This window comes from Aquarana catesbeiana, linkage group LG07 (assembly GCF_042186555.1).
Source record: "Aquarana catesbeiana isolate 2022-GZ linkage group LG07, ASM4218655v1, whole genome shotgun sequence".
Lineage (NCBI taxonomy): Eukaryota > Metazoa > Chordata > Amphibia > Anura > Ranidae > Aquarana > Aquarana catesbeiana.
Genome location: NC_133330.1, coordinates 173,449,655 through 173,471,657, shown reverse-complemented (window position 1 = coordinate 173,471,657; position 22,003 = coordinate 173,449,655). Strand labels below are relative to the sequence as shown.

The 22,003-nt window shown below is 41.5% G+C and overlaps 1 protein-coding gene across 1 annotated transcript in view; it reads right to left on the bottom strand.

Moving 5' to 3' along the window:
• IVNS1ABP (influenza virus NS1A binding protein) overlaps window positions 1–22,003 on the bottom strand; it is a 163,083-nt gene that overhangs the window by 40,797 nt on the left and 100,283 nt on the right. Inside the window, exons 7-8 of the mRNA XM_073592881.1 lie at window positions 15,221–15,346; window positions 5,785–5,892 (exon numbers count right to left, since the gene is read on the bottom strand). Coding sequence (XP_073448982.1) covers window positions 5,785–5,892; window positions 15,221–15,346 — 234 coding nt within the window. The remainder of the gene's footprint in view (window positions 1–5,784; window positions 5,893–15,220; window positions 15,347–22,003) is intronic.

Below are 22,003 nucleotides of genomic sequence, written 5' to 3'. Positions count from 1 at the left end.
CTATGTCCCACTCTCTTTTCCTTGTACATATTAATTTGGATGATGGTACGGTTTAAATTCTACTACCCTTGACTACATGAGGCTATACTCACAATTTGTGCATAAAAGAAATCAAGAAAAATAATTGTGGTGGCCAGTAACAGTTAGATTTATAGAACAAGCACAGGGAATAAATTATGGAATCACTCAATTCTGAGGAAAAAATTATGGAATCATGAAAAACAAACAAAATAACACTCCAACACATCACTAGTACTTTGTTGCACCACCTCTGGCTTTTATAACTGCTTGCAGTCTCTAAGGCATTTGACTTAATGAGTGATAAACAGTACTCTTCATCAATCTGGCTCCAGCCTTCTCTGATTGCTGTTGCCAAATCATATTTGCAGGTTGGAGCCTTGTCATCGACCATTTTCTTTAACTCCCACCACAGATTTTCAATTGGATTGAGATCCAGTTTGCAGGCCGTGACATTGACCTTATGTGTCTTTCTTCAAGGAATTTTTTCACAGTTTTTGCTCTATGGCAAGATGCATTATCATCTTGATAAATGATTTCATCATCCCCAAACATCTTTTCAATAGATGGGATAAGAAAAGTGTCCAAAATTTCAATATAAACCTGTGCATTTATTGAAGATTTAATGACAACCATCTCCCCAGTGCCTTTACCTGGCATGCAGCCCCATATCATAATTGACTGTGGAAATTTGTATGTTTTCTTCAGACAGTCGTCTGCATAAATCTCATTGGAACGGCACCAAACAAAAAGTTCCAGCATCATCACCTTGCCCAATGCAGATTCGAGATTCATCACTGAATATGACTTTCATCCAATCATCCACAGTCCACAATTGCCTTTCCTTAGCCCATTGTAACCTTGTTTTTTGTGTTTAGGTGTTAGAGATGGCTTTCTTTTAGCTTTTCTGTATGTAAATCCCATTTCCTTTAGGCGGTTTCTTACAGTTCGATTACAGATGTTGACTCCAGTTTCCTCCCATTTGTTCCTCATTTGTTTTGTTGTACATTTTCTGTTTTCAAGGCATATTGCTTTAAGTTTTCTGTCTTGACGCTTTGATGTTTTCCTTGGTCTACCAGTATGCTTGCCTTTAACCACCTTCCCATGTTGTTTGTATTTGGTCCATGTTTTAGACACAGCCGACTGTGAACAACCAACATCTTGTGCAACACTGCGTGATAATTTACCCTCTTTACCTACATACTAACAAGCAGATTTAATCTGATGCAGGTGTTAGTGTTTGTAATGAAAATTTACAGGATGATTCCATAATTTTTTCCTCAGAATTGAGTGATTCCATAATTTATTCCCTGTGCTTGTTCTATAAATCTAACTGTTACTGGCCACCACAATTATTTTTCTTGATTTCTTTTAGTGTTTCTTAAAGCCAGAAAGTTGCCATTTGAAATGCCTTTAGTTTTTGGTCATGTCTGTGATCTGCTTTTTTTCTACAACATTAAACAACTGAAGGAACATCCTCAGGGACTGGTGATTCCATAATTTTTGCCAGGGGTTGTACATAGTTATATTGGTCTGAGCTGGGCCAACGCAATGATGTAAAAATATACCATGGAATTCTTTAGCAGTGACACAAAATGTGTTTGCATGACTTTTTAATGCCTCTAGAAGGTGTGATATTAGGATCAACAAGGGCTTTTCTGCTAGACTGGCAATATGATTGCAAAAAAAAAAAAAAAATCAAAAGAGACAGAAATTAACTGGTCAGAACAGCAGTGTAGCTGCAGTATCCAGCTAAACACTGTGCAGATTGTGACTGTGTGTAAAGGAATGTGATCTCAGCTGTGTAGGGTGGAGAGGAGCTGTGCTAGGAGCTTACCCCAGCATCCCCCTAGATCAGTCATAATTGTTACCAGGACTGAAACCCTTTAGGATATTGTCTATTTAGTCAAATTTAAAGTATAGCATACTTTGTATTCTTTTTAACCAGATCTAAAATTTGTCAGCTTCAGCAGCAGCTGGCTAAATGTCAAGCCATGTACTATATAGTGGCAAAACTTATTATTTTTATCCCCTGCAGATTTTGTAAGCTTGCCCACTTACAAGGAAATGAAGGTCTATATTTTTTATCATCATATGTATATTTTAAATGATAGAGACAGAAAATCAACCAAAAATCCAGAAAAAACACGATACAAATGTTATAAATTGAGTTGCAGTTCAGTGAGTAAAAAATAAAAATTCTGGCTCCCACGGACTGGCTACCGTATGTGATACACAGATTAGTCCTGTCAATTCAAGATGGTGCTCCTGATGACAACTCATTAAGTGTAAAAAAGACACCTGTCCACAGAATCTTTCTTCCATTCAAACCTCACCATCATGGGCAAGACCAAAGAGCTGTCAAAGCACATCAGGGACAAGATTGTAGACCTGCACAAGGCTGAAATGGGCTACAAGACCATCAGCAAGAAGCTTGGTGAGAAGAAGGAGACAACTGTTGGAACGATTATTCACAAATGGAAGAAAAAACAAAACAACACAAATTGCCCTCAGTCTGGAGCTCAATGCAAGATTTCGCCTCATGTGGCAAGGATGTTCATGAGAAAAGTGAGAGATCAGAGCAAAACTACAGGGGAGAAGCTTGTGAATGATCTCAAGGCCATTGGGACCAGAGCCACCAAATAAATCATTAGTAAAAATACTCCACCATTTATTGAAATCCTGCAGTACCCGCAAGGTCCCCCTCCTCAAGAAGGCACATGTACAGGCCTGTCTAAAGTTTGCCAATGAACATCTAAATAATTCAGAGAAGGATTGGGAGAAAGTGTTGTGGTCAGAGAAGACCAAAATTGAGCTCTTGGCATTAACTAGATTCGCCATGTTTTGAGGAAGAAAAATGCTGACTATGCCCTAGAGCTGCACGATTCTGGCCAAAATGAGAATCACGATTTTTTTTTAAAAAGATAACGATTCTCGCAACGTAAAATCTTTCACATTATACAAAAAAAAAATTAGGCTAACTTTACTGGTTATTTTTTTTTTTTTTTTAATTCATTAAAGTAATTTTTTCAAAAAAAATTGCATTTGAAAGACCGCTGCGCAAATACAGTGTGATATAAAATATTGCAACAACCACCATTTTATTCTCTAGGGTCTCTGCTAAAAAAATATAATGTTTGGGGGTTCTAAGTAATTTTCTAGCAAAAAAAAATGTTTAACTTGAAACCAACAAATATCAGAAAAAGGTTTAGTGTTTAAGCTTTCTTCATTTACACACAAGTCTATTCCATTGACAAATTGTTACAATGTTTATACTTAAGTTCCACTGCTAAAGAATGTTGTGATTCTTGGCAGACTTCCCCCTTTTTTTTTCTTCCTTTCTTTAGATGGTCGTGGCTTCAGAATAGCAGAGAGAATTCTTTGCATAGACAGAATCGTGAAACACTTGTCAAGATCGCAATTGCGATAACGATTCTAGACAATTAATCGTGCAGCTCTACTATGACCCTAAGAACACCATCCCTACAGTCAAGCACTGAGGTGGAAACATTATGCTTTGGGGCTGTTTCTCTGCTAAAAGGTACAGGCCGACTTTGCCACATTGAAGGGCCAATGGATGGGGTAATGTATTGTAAAATTTTGGATGAGAACCTTCTTTCCTCAGCCAGAACACTGAAGATGGGTCCTGGATGGGTCTTCCAGCATCACAATGACCCAAAATATAACGCCAGGCAACAACGGAGTGGTTTAAGAAGACGCACATTAAGGTCGTGGAGTGGCCTAGTCAGTCTCCAGACCTTAATTCAATAGAAAAAAAAAAAATGGGAGGGAGCTGAAACTTCGAGTTGCCAAGCAACAGCCAAGAAACCTTAGAGTAGACCAAAATCCCTCCTGAGGTGTGCAAACCTGGTAACCAACTACAAGAACCCTCTTACCTGTGCTTGCAAACAAGGGTTTCGCCAACAAGTACTAAGTCACGTTTTGCTTAGGGATCAAATACTTATTTTACTCACTGAACTGCAACTCAATGTATAACATTTGTATTGTGTTTTTTCTGGATTTTTGGTTGATATTCTGTCTCTATCATTTAAAATACACATATGATAAAAATTATAGACCCTTTATTTCTTTGTAAGTGGGAAAACTTACAAAATCTGCAGGGGTCAAAATTATTATTTTTCCCCACTGTATAGGCTAGCTGGTTATACACAAGTCGTTCCATCGATCGACTTGTGTACAACCAGCCTGTCAGTTTTTTCTTGAACGATCCGTGCTGCATGGCTACACTGATCATTGTATTTTGCAGAAGACAATAGTGCTACAGGTAGGTTTCCCCCATTAGCACTGAGTGTGTTAACTGGGGAATCAGCACTTTTTTGATCAACCCACTGGTTTAACAGAAAAGAAAAAAAAAAAAAAAAAAGTATAATGTGTGGCCTGCCTTAGAATCTTTTACACATGGCCAAATGTTTACAAGGCTCAAAAGGGAAAACTGAAGTTTAGACCAACACAAAGGTCAGATGAATCAGTAGTGACTCGTGTTTTACCAGAAGGTTTTGGCTAAGCTAAGGGGCTAACTAAAATAAGAATATTTCGGCTGGTTTTTTAGCCAACTGGTGCTCTAAAAATCATTTTGGTTTATGAAATATTTGTAAAACACACAGCTAAAACTGTGCTGAACCGACGGGGACACCCGCGCCATTAACCTTTCCTGCAAGAGGTACCTCATACCCCACTTGGGGTTCTACGGCTATGGCTTTATAATTCAAAGCTCTGGATACATGATAACAAGGCTCCATCTATATATTAATTTGATGAATGGGACAATATTCGGATGGGCTTATCAAGGCAATAATTGTGCCTTCCCCCTTCAGGCGTGATTATACCATTCTTATTTTGATATCAGTGGTGATGTCCGATATACAATTTTTCTTCTTACCTATAACAATCCACTCTGATCGAATCAACAGAATTACAGGTGACCTTGGTTATATTAGAGGTGAGAATTTCTCCTTCTCATCCCAAGTGTCACGAATAATTGGTCTATTCTTTACTTTTGCCAATTCATTCGGCGGAAAAGATTATTCCTGGTCCTAAACTTGTTTTGTGTGGTGTCCCCCTGTACCTGGTCTTGAGATTTATCAGCGCCTATCCAGTATTGTCCCAAGGAAGCTATTAAAACTGTGAAATGCGTTGACAAGGCATGGAGAAGTCTATGGATTCTACCCATTGAGATTTCTATATAGTAATTTGTGTCCATTATGGATTTTACCAATTTCAGATCCATACTTCCAATCTCTAGCCTATTGGGCATCTGTTTACCCTGTCAGTTAGTATGTTGTCTTAAAATTTTATTTTAATCCTTTTGTAATAAAGACTCTATATTTTATAAATTGCCTGATGTTCTGCCCACAAAGTCCGAGTAGTCATAACTCATTAAATCTTTTTCTATAATCATTGGATGTTGGCACAGTGGGGGGTCTTCCTTTTTATTGTTATTCTGGAGCTCTAAAAATCATTTCAGTTTATGAAATATTGGTAAAACATGGTTTCAATTACTAAAAAATCTAAAATCATTAGCTTCCTTTATTACTTCTGTTGCATCCCTCCAGTTTACACAATCTTAAAAAAAATTGCAAAGGATCGTGGTGTTAAAGTCAAAACATGCTGTAATTATTGTGGGTGTTGGTGCACAATAAGCAGTAAGTAACCATAGGGTCCCTATGGACAGATGCCCTCCCATAGATGTATCAAGACATCCTAGCACAGAACCTATAATAATTAGCATGAAAAATGATGTTGTACCTGAACCAACTGTATACCATCTTCTTCACCAGCAAACATGTCATTATGTTGGTCCAAGACATATCCATCAAGCAACTTATGATCCGCGGAGTAATACAACGTCTGTACCTGTAAAAGAGTGAACAAATAGCCATATGGATACTAGCCCCATAAAAACAAATTCTTCAGAAATTCCAACTCTGGTTGGAAAGCATTTTTAGTTTCCATTTTGGAGGTTAAAACTACTGTACGGCATCAATTCTTCTAAACACTAAAGAAGTCTTCGCATGAAAATCTTCCTTTTCCAGAAAGTAGGAGACAGCTGAAGAGTTGCCACTGTTCGGTAACATTCAAGTGGAAATTGTGCAGAACAGACGCAATAAAATATACACACACAGTAAACACAAATGCAAGAAGTGTAGAAATGAATGAAGCCCAGGGCTTCTAGAATCATAAATATTATACAACCAGCATTAAAAGGGTTGTCTGTAAGCAAAAATGGAGACCAATATGCAATAATTTAGCTAAAATCAAAAGCACATGATCCCCCATAAGAGACAAAGCTTGTATACTGGTGCATAAAAAATATGAAAATTATAAAGCATCACAAAAAATAAAATGAAAAAAAAAAATAAATAAAAAAAAATAAAAAAATCGGCAATTTAGGAAATACAAGGTTTGGGAAAATATTAAATACACATACAAAATGCTTTTGTAAAGCAAAATTTTTTTTACAAAGGTTTTCAAATGTTGACTACTAGCTTAACAAGTTATTTATCTGCATCTAAAAAGGCAAAGACTGCAGCAGAAGAAATGTTGTTGGAATGTTGTGAAATGGGCTTAAACATTTATTGCAGCCACAAAAAAAAATCTCAGTCAGACAAACTTACTGGTAGGTTTAGTTGTATTAGAAAATAAATTTACGCCAACCATCTTAACACTTACAAAATGTCCACTCAAATCAAAAGTGCTTGATGGGGCTTTCCACTGTATTCTTACACAATCAGAAGAAAAGGCTGCTAAAGCAAACTCAAGGTGGAGGGCATAAAATGCATATAAAATCCCAAGATTCCGCAGACTTGTATACTCTGTAGATATAATTTATGTTTGAGCCCAGCGAGGCCCCACAAAATATTCTGTATATAATAATATAATAAAATTTTTTTTTTAAAAATGACAAAGCTTATCAGAACATCAGCAATATGCAAATTCCCCACAACTGTATTTAGCCCTTTTACAAAAAAAAATGGTACGAGGTAGGGCTCAATGGAAACCTTAACCACTTCCGGACCGGCTCACGCCGATATACCTTGGCACTTTGAAGATGGATATCGTTGTTATGGCAGCAGACAGCTACCATTACCCTGATATCCTCTTTTGAGTGAGCGGTTCAGTTTCAGATAAAAGTGGTCTCTGCTTACCGGAGCCGGCGGAGGTGATTGGGTCCTCTCCCTGGCTTGGTATAGAGACGAGTGAGGAGAAGATGGCCCCCACCCCTGTCTCCATACCATTGCAGGGCAGAAGCGACGTCAAAAACATCACTTCCGCCCATAGCTCTTAAAAGCAACATTTTTTTTTTTTTTTTTTTTAAAGACATTTAATTTTTTTTTTATTGCATTTTAGTGTAAATATGAGATCTGAGATCTTTTTGACCCCAGATCTCATATTTAAGAGGTCCTGTCATGCTTTTTTTTCTATTACTAGGGATGTATACATTCCTTGTAATAGGAATAAAAGTAACACAATTTTTTTTTTTTTTTTTTAAAAGAACAGTGTAAAAATAAAAATGTAAAATTAAATTAAAAAAAAGAAAAATTTTTTTCTCTAAACGCGCCCCGTCCCGCCGAGCCCGCATGCAGGAGCGAACGCATACGTGTGCAGCGCCCGCATATAAAAACGGTGTTCAAACCACGTGTGAGGTATCGACGTAATCGGTAGCTCGAGAGCAATAGTTCTAAACCTCCTCTAACTGAAAACATGCAACCTGTAGAATTTTTTTAAATGTCGCCTATGGAGATTTTTAAGGGTAAAAATTTGTCGCCATTCCACGAGCGGGCGCAAAATGAAATGTTGGGTATCAATTTACTCGGTGTAACATTAATCTTTCACAATATAAAAAAAAGCCCCCGCTAGACTTACCAGTAACGGTATTTCCAGGGACCTTCCAAGACAGCTACTTGAGAGAGGATTGGCTCCGCCCTCTACAGGAAACACAAATCAGATATAATTTAAAAGGCCCCTCCCTTTCCTCTGACCCTCAGTTGTTTAGAAGATCAAGTAACCTCCACCAAAGGTTCACTCGGCAGAGGAAGAAAACAGAAACCATAAAATACACCACCAGGTAAACATGGTCGACCAGTGAAAAAATAGAATAGGGTGGGAATATAGACGCTGTCCTGGAAGGTTCCTGGAAATACAGTTACCGGTAAGTCTAACGGGGGGTTTTCCCCCCTCACCTTCCAGGACAGCTACTTGAGAGGATAAGCAAGATTCTATACCTTAGGGAGGGACGACAGCCTGAAGCACTTTCCTACCAAAGGAAAGGTCCTGGCTGGAAAGCATCTGAACTCTATAATGTTTGACAAATGCATGAGAGGAGGACCAGACGGCAGCTTTAGAGATTTCCTCCCATGAAGCCCCCGCTCTTTCTGCCCATGATGTGGCCATGGATCTCATTGAATGGGCCCTAATTCTAGAAGGAGGGGTGCGACCTGACACTTTATATGCCTTACAGATATCTCCCCTAATCCACCTAGCAATAGAACTTTTAGATGCTTTGGACCCTTTCTTGGGGCCACTGAACAAAACCAACAGTTGGGAGGAACTCCTAAAACCACTAGTCTTTTCTAGATAAAGCAGAAGACATTTCTTTACGTCTAAAAGAACAAACCTTTTCTCGTCTGCATTTTTGGGAGAGGTGCAGAAACTAGGAAGGACTATCTCCTGGGACCTATGAAAGTTGGAAGAAACTTTGGGTAAATAGAAAGGATCAGGTGTAATCATTACTCTGTCCTCTAGAATCCTCAGGAAGGGGTCTTTAAAGGAAAGAGACTTGAGACCAGAAATCCTTCTCCCTGACGTAATAGCCAAAAGGAAGGATAACTTCAAAGAAATAATTTTCAGGTAAGCCTCATGCAAAGGCTCAAAAGGAGCCCTTGTTAGTGCATTTAATACCAATGACAGATCCCAGGGAGGAACATGTTTGATGACCCTGGGAGCATGTCTAGATCTGGCTGAAAGGAACCTCTTGACTAAGGGATCTTCCGCTAGTCTTCTCTTTGTAAACAAAGATAGGGCAGCAATCTGAACCCTAAGGGTGCTGACAGAGAGCCCCTTTTCCACTCCCCCCTGCAAAAAATCCAATATACAGGGAGTGGAAAAAGGATCTAAACCAGCTTTCCTTTGCCAGGAAATAAAAGTTTTCCAAACTTTCCCATAGATTCTTCTCGTGACCAACTTACGGCTGTCCAGGATAGTTTGAATAACCCTCTCTGAACACCCCTTTAACTGTAAGGATGCGCCTCTCAGCCTCCAGGCCGTCAAATGGAAGGTCTGAGGGTTTGGATGTAACACCGGTACCTGATGGAGCAGATCCTTCCGAACTGGTAGGGGCCAGGGAGGATACACAGATAGGGCCTTCAGAGAGGAGAACCAACTCCTCCTGGGCCACCAGGGGGCAATCAGAACAACTTCTGCCTGGTCCTGAATAATTTTCCGAACCACTAGGGGTAAGAGGGGAAAAGGAGGGAAGGCATAAGCCAGAGTGAAGTCCCAAGGACTCTGTCACTCTCTCCAGAGAGAGGAACGCCGGCAGTTTTCTGTTGAGACTGGAGGCAAAAAGATCCACTGTGGGGAGACCCCATCTTAGCACCACCTCCTGGTACGTGCCTTGAAGTAGTTCCCAACCGCTGGAACTGATGCTCACCCTGCTCAAATAGTCCGCCAGCACATTTTCTGACCCCTTGATGTACTGCCCTTACTGAAGTGACATAGATCTCCGCCCAGGACAGAATCTGCTGTGTCAATGACAGAAGCGATTCTGAGCGAGTTCCCCCTTGCTTGTTCAGGTACGCCACTGTTGTGGCATTGTCTGAAAAAATTAAAAGGTCTTTTGAATAGACCCTCTCTTCCAGAGATATAAGTGCTTTCCTCACAGCCAGCCAGAGCGACCTGCTTCCTCTGGCAACCAGGCTCCCTGTGCTTGCCAGTCCTGTGAGTGAGCAGCCCAACCCCACAGACTGGCGTCTGTGGTAATTTTAACCGGGGAATGTTGTGTCCAATCCTTCCCTCTCTGCAGATGTTCTCGCTGCTCCCACCAGGCGAGATCGAGAAAATTCCCTTCTGGTATTTTTACCAGCTGATCCAGAGAATACTTCCTGCAATCCCAATGGAGTAAAAGAAAAGCCTGAAGGGGTCTGGAGTGCAATTGGGCCCAAGGCACCCCTGGAACGGCCGCAGTCATCAGACCCAGCAACTGCATGATCCGCCCAAGGGAGGTCTGAGGGAGCTGCTTGAAGGCCTGCACAGAGAGAAGAATTTTCAAAATCTTCTCTTCGGGAAGAAAAATCTTTAGGGCAACAGAGTGTATTAGATAACCCAGGAAAAGTATGCTCTGTGAGGGTACCAGGCAAGACTTCTGCTGGTTGACCTTCCACCCTAATTTTTAAAAGGTCCGCAAAACCAACTGCAGGTCTTGAACAAGGGATTCCTTGTCCCGAGCAAAAAATCGTCTAGATATGGGACGATCGATACACTTTGAATCGGAAAAAAAGCCATGAGTTCGGCCATGATTTCTCTCTGCCGAGAGACCAAAAGGAAGGGCATTGAACTGCCAGTGAGATGGCTCGTTTCCCACGAGAACTGCAAACCTGAGGAACCTTCAGTAGCTCTGGCAGATTGGTACATGAAGATAAGCGTCCTGAAGGTCCAGGGTCACCATGAAGACCATTGGCAACAACAGATTCCTTACCGAATAAATGTTCTCCATTCGGAAACGTCTGTAAACTATGTACTTATTCAGGACGCTTAAATTTATAACCATACGAAAGCCGCCGGAAGCTTTCTTGACCAGAAAGACGTGAGAATAAAATCCCCGGAACTTCTGATTTTCTGGGACAGGAGAAATAACTCCCATACAGAAATCAAATTTATCATGGCTTCTCGTCTCTTGGTCTCTCGGCAGGTGGGTAAGAAAAAACCTCTGGGGTGGAAGACTTTTGAATTCCAAACTGTAACCCTTTTCCAATGTTTGAAGGATAAAGGAATTGTTGGAAATCTCTGCCCATTCCTTGATGAAATGGCACAATCTTCCCCCTACCCCTGAACTGGCGTCACTGGGCATTTTTGGAAGGAGCGGAAGACGCAAAGGGAGCCCCCCTTTTTGTTTGTCTTTGTTAAAGGACCATTTCTTTTTTGTCTGTTGGCTTTAAAATTAGCCTTGTTTTGGAAGCCACGAAAATGCCTCTTATTCTGGGGCTTATTCCTTTGGGAAGAAGGGAATCGTTTACTCTTCTCAGAGTAACGAGCTAAGACCTCTTCTAAGGAAGAACCGAACAAGAGTTTGCCTTCAAAGGGAATGCCACAGAGCTTATTCTTGGATGTAAGGTCACCTTCCAAAGATTTAAGCCAGATAGCTCGCTTAGCTGAATTAAAGAGAGCAGAAGCTCTGGCTGCGGATTTCACTGAATCTGCTGCTGCATCAGCTAAGAAGGCGACTGACTTGGCAATGAGTGGGAGGGACTCCCTAATCTCTTCTTTGGGAGTGTCAGATGCAAGAAGATCATCCAGACGCTGAACCCATATGTCTAGGTTTCTAACCACACAGGTGGATGCTACCGCTGGGCCTAAAGAAAAAGCTGAAGAATCCCATACCTTATGTAGCAATGAGTCGGCCTTTCTATCCATTTGATCTTTAAGGACCCCAGAATTTTCAAAAGAAAGATCTGATCTTTTGGACACTTGCGACATAGGGGCATCTAATCTAGGACACTTAAAGAAAACCTCCTCAAATTCACACTGAAAAGTAAATCTTCTTTTGTGTCCCCTGGATTGGAACAACCTTTTTTCAGGTTCTCTCTATTCAGACAGAATTATGTCCCTAAGTGACTGGTGTACCGTACAATTTTTTGATTTCCGCCCCTGTAGGCCCCTATACATTTTATCCTGTACAGATTGGGCTTGTTGTGGCATCTCAATCTGCTCTGAGGTATATATTGCTTTTAGTAGTTCATCAATATCCTCAACTGGAAAAAGATACTTAGATGAGCTACCTGTATCCTCCTCTGATGCAGACTTTTCATCAGATGAAGAAACTGGATTCTCACCTTCTTCCAGATCAGAGGTATCGCGTGAACTAATAGTCTCAGATACTAACAAGGGAAGGAACCTGGCAGAGGTTGAAGGGTCTTGAGCTATGGGTCTAGATGAGGAAGAGCCTAGATTAGTAACCCTGTCATTAAGTGACCGAAAGGAGTCCACTACCTCCTTCATAGAAGTCATTAACTCTTTAAAAGTGGAAGACTCTGAACAAGCTCTGGGTGGAATATAATCCTCACAAAATAGCTTTTTATAACTATCAGAAAGCCTGGCCCTACAGTTCCCACATTTCTTCTTCACCGGCTTGGCCTAGAAAAAAGCAGAAACAAGGACCATAAATAAAAAGGTTCCATAAAAAAAGTCCCCTGCTGTAGAGCTATCCACAGACAAGGGCTTACCTTGGGGGCAGTATGGGACCTGGATGCTACCGCTGGTTCAATACGAGCAGATGCTCCATCCTCAGACCTGTCCTCAAGCTCCATGAAGCAAGCGGAGATCGGCCGTAGAAAAGACTGCTGCTGTATGGCAAAACTGCACACAGATTGGCGTTTTTAGCAGACTATTCCCCTGCAGCATGTCCTCAGTGTCTCCACGCCATGCTTCTTTAGAAACAAATCGGCGTCCGGAAGTGCGTCATGTGACCTCCGGTTCTGGCGCCATCTTGCCACGTCACCGGAAGTCCTCCTGATGCCATCCTTGTACACTGAATTGAAGCACTTAGGAGGACAAAGTTCCACACAGCAGAGCTGGGGAAAAATGGAAGGGAGTTGCCACTACTCACATCACCAGTTAGGCAAGTAACCCTTAGAAATAGGGAACCCTTCTGGTACAGACTATCATCCAGGACTTGGCCACAACTAGTCCTGGATGAAACCAGAGAAGGGGGGTCCACCAACCACAGTTACCAGACCTTAATAAAACAAAAAACGTGTCGGTGCTCCTGGAGTGTCTGGAAACACAAAACAACTGCGGGTCAGAGGAAAGGGAGGGGCCTTTTAAATTGTATCCGATTTGTGCTTCCTGTGGAGGGCGGAACCAATCATCTCTCAATTAGCTGTCCTGGAAGGTGAGGGAGAAAAATTGGGCTAACTACTTTTGTCCTTTTTTTTTTAATTCAAAAAAGTGTATTTTTTCCAAAAAAAAGTGCACTTGTCAGATCGCTGCGCAAATACGGTGTGACAGAAAGTATTGCAACGACCGCCATTTTATTCTCTAGGGTGTTAGAAAAAATATATATAATGTTTGGGGGTTCTAAGTAATTATCTAGCAAAAAAAAAACCCAAAACTTTTTAACTTGTAAACACCAAATCTCAGAAAGAGGCTCGGTCCTTAAGTGGTTAATTTGTATATGAAGCATATCATGGTTAGACCTAAAATTCTCAATGATCAGAGCGCACACACATTTCTGAAAATATTCCTTTAATCCTATGCGTTTCCCCCCATTCTGGCAATACAAGGTAGACCATTTTTTTGAGACTATGTAATGTCTGTGGAATCTTTGGCATCATACATACAGTTCTGCAAGTTTGTGAACCCTTCGAATTTTTTTGGTATATCTGTATGACTGGTTTTAAAAATAGGTTGGTCTTTAGATTAGATTCATTTAAGATTGCCAACTAAGTAAATTCCTTATCAAAATAATCATATAGAGCAAAATAAGTAATTGTTGGCATTTGTAACCTTGTATCTTGCGCAGTTTTCAGATAATGGCCAATTGCTTCAGTTTGCCTGCAATAGCTGCAGATTTGCACTAAAACTGCCTTGTACCCTAAATTATCCTTACTGAGAATACCATTTCTTTTATGATCTAATACTATTTGCTATGATCTTGCAGAAAATGCACGTAAACGGCTATCCCATTTAATAGTCCTCAATAACTGCTTTCACACCTGGGATTTATAAACTGCCCACATTTGGCTAGAACAAGCCTTAAAAAAAACTAGGCCCTTTTACATGGGTCTAGGTTTAATAAATAATTGGCTTAAACAGTCCAGATTACTAATGGTATTAATACTATGTGCACTCTGTTTATTAACTAAAATAACATCTCTCATTAGCAGTTAACTTCCAGCTGAAAGGTTCCTGTAGCTCGAGGTTCATACAGTATATCATTTTAAGATGTCTTTTACTGAAAAAAAGAGACTTAAAATGTTCTACAGATGCGCATACTTATTCATTACTGACAAGATTGGCTTTATTATGATGTAGAAGACCTGATCAGTTTAAAAACCATTCATGCAGAAATTCCCTAAGGGTTCAAAATTGATTATTTTCTATAGGTATCCATTTGCGCTTCCTTTAAGCTTAGCCCTCTTTCCTCTGTTTAAAGCTTTGGAGACATGACCACAAAGAATAATATACAGTACATGTAATTTGAGCTTATAACGTGTTCCTGATATAGGAGGTCTTTCACGTATCCTGGTGACACGATTGTAAATCTTACTTTTGCATGAAAGAAAGCCGATATATAATCGTAAAAAAATTAAAATAATAATTGTATCCTACATTAATGTGTCCTCATGTAAGATTTTAAAAACATAAAATAACCTTTTAAAATATTTGTGAAGAGTGAATTTAGAATGAAGTCTAGGACTCTGCAAGATTTTGTTTATAAAGCATTCCTAATGATAATGTTGAGATGGTATAATGCACACATATCCTGCAAAAGGAGCAAATACTGTTAAATCATCATCATGGCTCTCTGCCCACAGTGGATTTTCTTAGAAGGCTAGGGCAGACTGGTGCTTCATAACGATTCAATTAACCTTGAGGTATCTTCATTGTTCTTCAGTTTCAGGAATCCTACTTTTGTAAAATAACCTACGGAAAGATAATCAACGGGGAGGAAAAACTGTTAGGCTTCATCGTAAAACGGTAATTTGAAGCATAAACCTGTAAGAAAATCTGAACGACTGCAGTGATTTTCAAGACAAAATAAATATTCCTTAGCACTTACAAAAACTGGGGGAAAAAAAAAGGATTAAAATATTTATGGGGAAATAAAAATGAATCTCACCTTTAAACCTACCAGATTTCAACTGAAAACAGAAATTCTTTATTTTTGGCTCTGATTATTATAAAAGGACAATATGAATTAGTTTTTTTCTGCTACTTGACCATATCAATCCTTCGAAACACTAACCTCATCCATCAGAGTCTCCAAGCTTTCTCCATGTTCCCATATACTGTGCTGAACCCAGCTGATTACCTTTGTGTACAACTTCCCATTATTTGGAAGGGAGACATTTTCCTCTAGCATTATTTCCAGCTTAAAAAAGAAGAAAAAAAAATCTTTTGTTAGATCTGTGCTTTACATCATTTGTGGACATTTTATTTCAATTTAGCTGTGGCTACAAAAACATAAGATCGCATCTTAAAATATAAATAAATGTATTCTATAAATTAGGTTTATGGATAAAAGCATGTATATTGCACAAACTTTGTTCAGTATTAAATGCTTTAAAGGCTTAGTCCAATTTTTTTTTTTAAATCAAAAGACACTTAAATTTGTTCAATGTTCATGATGTTTACCACTACTGCATAAAACAACTGCCATCAAGTACATTTGTCCAAAAAAGGGGCACGGGAATCCTGTGGGCTTATGCTGCTGTCTGAGGAATAGACACTGGAAAACAAAAAATCTTTAGGCTAGCCCAGGATAACCACTCCTACTCCTAAACATGCCTCAGTTTGTAGCTAGCAGTACCAAGAGCAAGATTAGTAAGAGCAAGGACGTTATGTACCGCAAGAAACAAATAGTGAGAGTACAAAAATGCTATTATCTTTCTTGTCCATTGAGGGACAGAGAAAGTTACCACTATAGGGAAATCCAAAAATAGTCCAACTGAGGGGTGGGCAACAGCAAACCACCGCTAACAAGCCCAAAAGTGAACAAAACCAGGGACTGCAGTCAGCTCAAGAGTCACCCAAGGACCCACTCCCAAAGCTGGTACCTGATGAGGCTGAATCCACTACCTTGTAAGAAAGGATTAAGACCAGTTAGCAAAATGAAGCCTAAAACTAAAAGAGGGTTGGGGAGAGGGACCCCTAAATCACCGACCATAAACTACCTGATCCAATGCGAAGAGTGGAAAAAAAATTCTGCTGGGACTGATCAGCAATTACTCATCCTAATTGACTGCACGGGTCAGTGGTTCTTCTCTGGGGAGAGACAGGGATGGTGGATCTGCTGAACACAAAGGACAAGAACTAGTGGCCCTTACATGCCCCAAAGGGGAGAAAAAGATCCAGAATAGCAGCGTAAAGATATCTTAATAGATTGACCATTCAGCAAGTTTTGCAAAATAGGATTTTTATAACAGATTACCTGTAAAACTCTTTTCTTGGAGTACATCATGGGACACAGAGCCTTAAGTAATTACTTAATGGGTTATGTGCCACCTTCAGGTGTTGACACTGGTATATCCAATACAGGAAGTTGACTCCCCTATATAACCCCTCCTCCTTCCAGGAGTAGCACAGTTTTTGTAGCCAAGCAATATACTTAAACCTCATAAAAAAAAAAAAAAAAAAAAAAGAAGAAGAAGGAGGGGAGGGACCTTTGTGTCCCATGATGTACTTCAAGAAAAGGATTTTACGGGTAAGCTGTTATAAAAATCCTATTTTCTTTATCGTACATCATGGGACACGGAGCCTTAAGTAATTACTTAATGGGACGTCCCATAGCAATGCTACTTGGGGGGGGGGGACAAAACCCGTAGGGCACCCCCAGACCTGAGGACTTATACTGCTGCCTGCAGCACACTGCGCCCGAATGTGATATCCTCATTCCTCCTTACATCCACTTTATAAAATTTTGTGAATGTATGAACGGAAGACCAAGTTGCAGCCTTGCAGATCTGAGCCATGGAGGCCTGGTGACGCACTGCCCAAGAAGCACTAACCGCTCTGGTAGAGTGCGCCTTGACTTGAAAAGGGGGAATCTTACCCTTTAAATCAGAAGTTTGAATAATAACCTGCTGAATCCACTTAGCGACAGTGGATTTCAACACTGCCTGTCCTTTTCTTAGGACCTTCTGGCAGAATAAATAAGGCATCAGTCTTCCGAATCTGAGCAGTTGCCTTTAAACAGATTTTCACCACATCAAGACTATGTAGTGACTTTTCTTCTCCGAAACATGGTTTTGGAAAAAACGATGGCAGGACAATATCTTGGTTCAGGTGAAAACCTGAAACTTTTGGCAAAAAGCCAGGACGAGGGCGTAACACCACCCTGTGCTTATGAAAAATCAAATACGGCTTTTTACAAGAAAGAGCAACCAATTCCGAAACCCTCCTTGCTGAGGATATAGCAACCAAAAATACCAGCTTCTTTGTCAGAAGGACTGATGCCGCGTACACGAGCGGAATGTCCGTCAGAAAAAGTCCGATGGGAGCTTCTCATCGTATATTCCGACCGTGCGTATGCCCCATCGGACTTTTTCCGTCGAAAATTCAGACGGACTTAGATAGAGAACATGTTCTAAATTTTTCCGACGGAACAAATTACTATTGGGAAACCCACTTGTCTGTATGCTATTCCGACGTACCAAAAACGACGCACGCTCTGCAGCAAGTACAAGACGGAAGCTATTGGCTACTGGCTATTGAACTTCCTTTTTCTAGTCCCGTCATACGTGTTGTACGTCACCTCGTTCTGGACAGTCGGACTTTGGTGTGACCATGTGTATGCAAGACAGCTTGAGCGGAATTCCGTCGGAAAAACCTTCAGAGTTTATTCCGGCAAAACCGGTCGTGTGTACAGGGCATAAGGGAATAAATGATTTTTAAAACAGCTTACCTGTAAAATCCTTTTCTTGAAGTACATCACGCAACACAGAGCACCATAGTAATGGCTATCTGGGTTTATATGTTACCTTTAGGTGGTTGGACACTGGCAACCAATAGTAAGAAGGTTCCTCCCATATAACCCCTCCCATACAGGAAGTACCTTAGTTTTTTTTAGCAAGCAATGAAGATCCCAGAAAAAAGAGGGGAGGGACCTCTGTGTCCCGTGATGTACTCCAAGAAAAGGATTTTACAGGTAAGCTGTTTAAAAAAATCAATTTTTCTTTATCGTACATCACGGGACACAGAGCACCATAGTAATGACTATCTGGGATGTCCTAAATCAATGCCTTTGAGGGGAGGGAACACTCCTAAATCCCCCTTTTTTAGGCTTAAAATTATAAAGCTGCTTGCAGCATGCTCTGGCCAAAAACAGTCTCCCTTTGAGATCTAACATCCAGTCGGTAAAAGCTGGTGAATTTATGAACCAAAGACCAAGCGGCCGGTTTACAAACCTGAGCCATAGACACTTGTTGGCGCACTGCCCATGATGTACTAACTCCTCTGGTAGAGTGAGCCTTGAGATATCGAGGTGGAACCTTGTGTTTCAACTCATAGGCCTGGATAATGACCTGACAAATCCACCTAGAGATTGTAGAACTAGTTGCTGCCTGTCCTCTTTTAGGACCCTCAGGCAGAACAAAAAGTGAGTCAGACTTCCTAAAAGGGGCTGACATATCCAAGTAAACCTTGACAGCTCTCACCACATCCAGTGAATGGAGCAATCTTTCCTCCTTAGACTTAGAGTTAGGAAAGAAGGAAGGTAAAACGATATCCTGATTCAAGTGAAAACTGGAAACCACTTTGGGTAAAAAATCCGGACGGGGCCGCATTACCACCTTGTCCTGATGAACAAACAGAAAGGGTTTCTCACAAGAAAGGGCGGCCAATTCAGAGACCCTTCTTGCTGAGGTTATAGCCACCAAAAAGACCAATTTCCTAGTTAATAGGATCAAAGGAATATGCCTAATAGGCTCAAAAGGTTGACTCTGTAGAGCTGAAAGCACTAAGTTCAAGTCCCACGGGCATAAGGGCGGTTTAATTGGCAGCCTTAAATGTAGTACTCCCTTGACAAAGGTTCGTACTAAAGAAGGAGATGCGACTGGCCTCTGGAAAAAAAACGATAAGGCCGAAATTTGTCCCTTAATGGTTCCTAAGGTAAGTTCAAGTCAATTCCTGCTTGCAGAAAGGCAAGGACCGTCCCAATTGTATACTTGCGAGGGTGCCATCTTCTCTTCTCACACCATGAGATGTACGATTTCCAGACTCTATGGTAAATTTTCCTAGACACTGGCTTTCTAGCATTTATCAAAGTAGCCAGAACAGAACCTCTGATACCACGGTCTCTTAGTACTCTCGTCTCAATAGCCATACCATCAAATTCAGCGACCGTAAAGAAGGATGGTATATGGGACCTTGGGACAGCAGGTCTGGGCGGAATGGAAGACACAATGGGTCCCCCACCGCCATCCTCACAATCTGTGAGTACCAAGACCTCCTTGGCCACGAGGGGCCATCAGAATTACTGTTTTCTGCTCCATTTCTATCCTGCGTAACAGGTGCGGCAGCATCTGGATCGGAGGAAAGCCGTAAATTAGAGAGTACCGATCGCAGGGAACCACCAATGCATCCATCCCCACGGCAAGTGGATCCCTGGTCCTGGACACGAAGCTGTCCACCTTGGCATTGAACCTGGATGCCAGATCATCCACCTCTGGCATCCCCCAACGCTGGAATATTTGATGGAAAACTTCGGGGTGAAGGGACCATTCCCCTGGTAACAATTGCTGACGACTTAGGTAGTCTGCCTGTCAATTGTCCACCCCCGGAATATAGACTGCCGACAGAAATGGCACGTGTCTCTGCCCAAGTCAGTATGTGATTTATTTCTCTTTGGGCTGCCCAGCTCCGGGTACCCCCTTGGTGGTTGATGTATGCCACCACCGCGGAATTGTCGGACTGGACTCCCGCAGCCTGGCCATCCAGAATATGAGGGCCAAGCGGGCTGCCCGAATCTCCAGCAGATTGATAGGCAAGGTTCTCTCTACCTGGGACCATTTTTCCTGCACGGAGGCCTCTTCCAATACTGCTCCCCAGCCGAGACGACTGGCGTCTGAAGTTACCACCTTCCAAGTTACCGGTGGAAAGGGTTTCCCGTTTTTTAAATTGCTGGTCTTTGACCACCAAGAGAGGTCCTGTTTTGCCCTTGGGGATAGAGACATTGGATGATCCAAGGCTAGGACAGACTTGTTCCAAGCCTCTAGGATAGTTCTCTGGAACAACCTGGAGTGAAACTGCGCTGAAAGAGGACACCATCTTTCCCAGCAGTCTCATGCACAATCGAATTGAGGGTCTTTCTACCCTTTTGACCTTCCTGACCAGCTCCACTACTGAGCTGACCTTCGAGGGGGGTAAAAACACCCTTTCCTGGGTCGTATCCAGGATCAGGCCTAGATAGGTCAAGATTTGAACTGGACGTAGAGCTGATTTGTCCATATTCAGAATCCAACCTAGGCATCTCAGAAAATGAACAGTAGTTAAAACGTTCTCTATCAGGGTGGAATAGGACTGGTCCTTCAACAGAAGGTCGTCTAGATATCCTATCACCGATATCTTCTGGGACCTTAGAGAAGCCAATACCGGAGCCAACACCTTTGTGAAGACTCGAGGGGCCGTAGCCAGACGGAATGGAAGTGCTACAAACTGGAAATGACACCCCTCTACTGCGAATCGTAGAAACTTTTGATGTTGGCTGAAAATCGGCACATGCAGGTACGCATCCTTGATGTCTATGGATGCTAAAAAATCCCCTTTTTTTAAGGATGCAATTACTGAACGAACTGATTCCATCCGGAAGGTTCGGACCTTTAGAAAGGAATTGAGGGACTTGAGGTCCAGAATGGGCCTTACCTCCCCATTTGGCTTCGGCACTGTGAATACCCCTTGAACCTTTCTATGTGCGGAACCTCGATAATCACCCCTTGCCTTCTTAGCTGTTTTAAGGCTAGGAATAGGCTTTTCTTCTTCTCTGGGTCCGATGGGACTCTTGATATCAGAAACCGATCTGGGGGAAAATCCTGGAATTCTATTTTGTAACCTTGTGTTATAATGGAAATAACCCACTTGTCCTGCACCAACCTTGCCCAAGCATCTGCGAACTGCCGCAGTCTGCCCCCCACCTGTAAAAGTGGGGGCACCCCTTCAAAAGGAGGACTTGGTATTTGCCTTGTTTGGCTTCTGAGTCCACGGTCTTCTTTGACCTTGAGGTTTCTTAAAAGGCAGGTGGTTAAGGCCATCGATACTTCTTGGGAGAAGACGCGCCTGGCCCAGGAGCGTTCGGAATTTTAAAGGAAGGCTGCTTATTCCTTCTTTTCACAGGAAGCAAGGAGCTCTTTCCGCCTGAGATTTTTTGGATATACTTATCCAGATCTTCTCCAAATAAACATTCCCATTAAAAGGGAAAAGCCGCAAGCAACCTTTTGCATTGGATCTCGGCTGACCAGTTCTTTAGCCACAAGACTCTGCGCATATGTATTGAGAGTAGCGCAAAGCGAGACATCTGCTGGATTGAGTCCTTTAATGCGTCTACTGCAAAACAAAGCGCGAGGAAGTTCTGATAATTCGTCAGAATATTCCTCCTGAACAGGCAGGTTCCTGACCAATCTTTTAAAAACGGTCTTTCAGGGATTGACAGATCCCAATAGCCGCAACAGCTGGTTGTACTGCTGACCCGGCCACCGCAAAGGAGGCCTTTAGTAAGGATTCCAGCTTTTTATCCGCTGGATCTTTAAACCCTTGGGCATTATCCACTGGACAGGTTAAGCTTTTATTTACTGAAGAAATAGCAGCATCCATTAAAGGCGTATCCCACCTTTTTTTGAATTTTTCCTCCATCGGGTACAAAAAAAGAAAACCTCTTTGGAGGTAAGTATATTCTGTCCGGGTGGTCCCAATCAGCGTAAAATAGCTGCTCCAATAATGGATGCACAGGAAACGCCCGGGAATCTTGCTGAGGTCGCAAGGATCCCAATGTAGAACAGGAAAGTTCTGGCCCTTGTACAGGGGCAACTTGATTCCT